The 2,319-nt window shown below is 36.0% G+C and overlaps 1 protein-coding gene across 1 annotated transcript in view; it reads left to right on the forward strand.

The window, feature by feature from the left end:
• Positions 1–898: 898 nt before the first annotated feature.
• The window catches only part of LOC110447661 (Golgi-associated PDZ and coiled-coil motif-containing protein-like), a 10,012-nt gene continuing 8,591 nt past the window's right edge, over positions 899–2,319 (forward strand). Inside the window, exon 1 of the mRNA XM_021493508.1 lies at positions 899–1,173. Within this exon, the coding sequence (XP_021349183.1) occupies positions 961–1,173 (213 nt within the window). The 5' untranslated portion in view covers positions 899–960. The remainder of the gene's footprint in view (positions 1,174–2,319) is intronic.

The raw sequence follows: 2,319 nt of genomic DNA on the forward strand, positions 1-2,319 counted from the left end.
TTTCTTGAAATGAAGAGTGTATCTATTTCTTCGTAAACTCCCAGCTTCCTGCACAGGTAACACATCCACTTCCCTGGAATTCTTGTCTAATTTATTTTCCAAAAATCCTTTTTCTAGTATATCACGATAGTACATGTAGATGGTAACCTGGGCCCTGTTCGCTTATGGGGAACAACCAGTACGTCCGTTTTTAAATGTATCACTTTCGGGTATAAATTAGAATTCTGTAATCGTCAATATTGACGGAGGAAGGTTTATAGATGAAGGAGATGAAGAAATCCTGTCAGACCTGCAAATGTTTATGCAGGCCTTTGCAAGCTAGGCTTTGTCAAGACTCGCCTGAAAGCAGCATCAGATTATTGGGTCCAACCTTAATTCATAAACGAACAACTCTGGTCCAGCAGGTTCAACCATTTGGAACGCGATTAAACGAAAGCAGCCCAGCTAGGATTCCATGCAAATACAAGTTGACTAAATATGGTTATTTGTGAGGTGACACTCAGCCTATATATCTAAGCTTTGATATCTAGAAAGAGAAAAAGTACAGTATGACTGATACACTCCTCTGAAAGCGCATTTTATAGTGATCCATTTATAACATGGATGATAACCATAAGTGCCTATTGTTGCCATGGCTATTTGTCTAATATATATATATCTTCTTATAGTTACTGCACATTAAGTGATACTCTATCCAACATTTATTTTAAAAATTCATATTTTTTTTACAAATGTGTTTTGATGGTAATTAGAAAAATTGAAAGGACTCAATAAGTAAAAATAATCTTTTTAAAACAAGACTCATAAATCATTTAGCTGTTTAATTCCGGATAAAATGGATGTCGGGTTAAAATATTCGAAGGTTTTAATCGCAGTCACGAAAATGTTTATCGGGGAGGTCGCTTCAAGGATAGTCGATTTGATTCCTATAACGACGTTGAATTTTATTAGTTAGTGAAAATGGCAGCCACTTTGTCATTCCGCTGGCTGGAAATTCTCGAAAAAGAATTCGATAAGTCATTTGTAGATTTGGATTTACTACTTGGAGAGATAGATCCAGACCAATGTGAACTCACATTTGAAGGGCGACAAAAAATGACAGCACTAAGTGCCGCTTTTGCTCAACTGTGTCACAAAGCACAAACCATTTTTCAGTCAAATGCCAAAATAGAAGTAAGAAAATCTGTCTGTCTATACTCCGAAGGTTATGCGCGGTCTTTCTCTTGCCCTTAGTATTATGCTAATAGATAAGTAGCGTATTTCCCGTTCAAAATACAGTGATGCAATCTATCAATTTGACAAATTTCCGTAGAGGAAGTTGCCACGTCACTGTAAATAATACGGCGTTATGCCGGTGTTTTTTTTTTTTTTATCGATGTTTATGTTGTGTACATACGAAGAGTGATGCAAATCCGAACCTGTCATTACATGCTTAAAATTAGTTTGGACATAGAAGTCTTCAATCCTGGATATGAAATATTCGTTCGTACATGTGTATGTATACATGTATGCATATAAATAACATAAACCTCTCCTTGATCTACATCGGCGCGTCTAATTACCCAATACTACCCAATACTACCCAATATGCGATTTGGTGCAGAAAACATCACCGAAATGCCGTGACTAGGGGTTCGACGATTTACAGGAACGGGCAGAAAACTATTAATTATTATATATACATTAATGAATATGTATATTAGATACATTTAAGTATCATTATCGGGTATAAGATATATTTGATAAAAGAATTGCAATTACATGATACTATATTAATTCTATTCATGTCATAAAATGGTGTTATTAAGATCATATATATAAATATAGCAGGAAATATTTAGAAANCTTCCATCTGCCATATTTTATCGGGAAATATGCGATTTGGTGCCGAAAACATTACCGAATTGCCGTGACTATGACCCAATACTACCCATTACTACCCCATACGACCCAGTTATGAACCAAATACTTCTTTATTATTGTGAAATATCACCTTTGTAGACGTTATTTACTTCCATCTGCCATATTTTATCGGGAAATATGTGATTTGGTGCCGAAAACATCACCGAATTGCCGTGACTATGACCCAATACTACCCCATACCACGGAATTAGATTAGATCTAAGTCCGTGCCCATACCACCAATACTACCCAATACCACCCAATCCTACCCCATACGACCCAGTTATGAACCAAATACTTCTTTATTACTGTGAAATATCACATTTCTTGAAGTTGTTTTCTTCTATATATGTCACATCCTATCTGGAAATATGCGATTTGGTGCAGAAAATCACCGAATTGCCGTGACTATGACCC

This window comes from Mizuhopecten yessoensis, unplaced genomic scaffold (genome assembly GCF_002113885.1).
Source record: "Mizuhopecten yessoensis strain PY_sf001 unplaced genomic scaffold, ASM211388v2 scaffold3575, whole genome shotgun sequence".
NCBI classification, from domain to species: domain Eukaryota; kingdom Metazoa; phylum Mollusca; class Bivalvia; order Pectinida; family Pectinidae; genus Mizuhopecten; species Mizuhopecten yessoensis.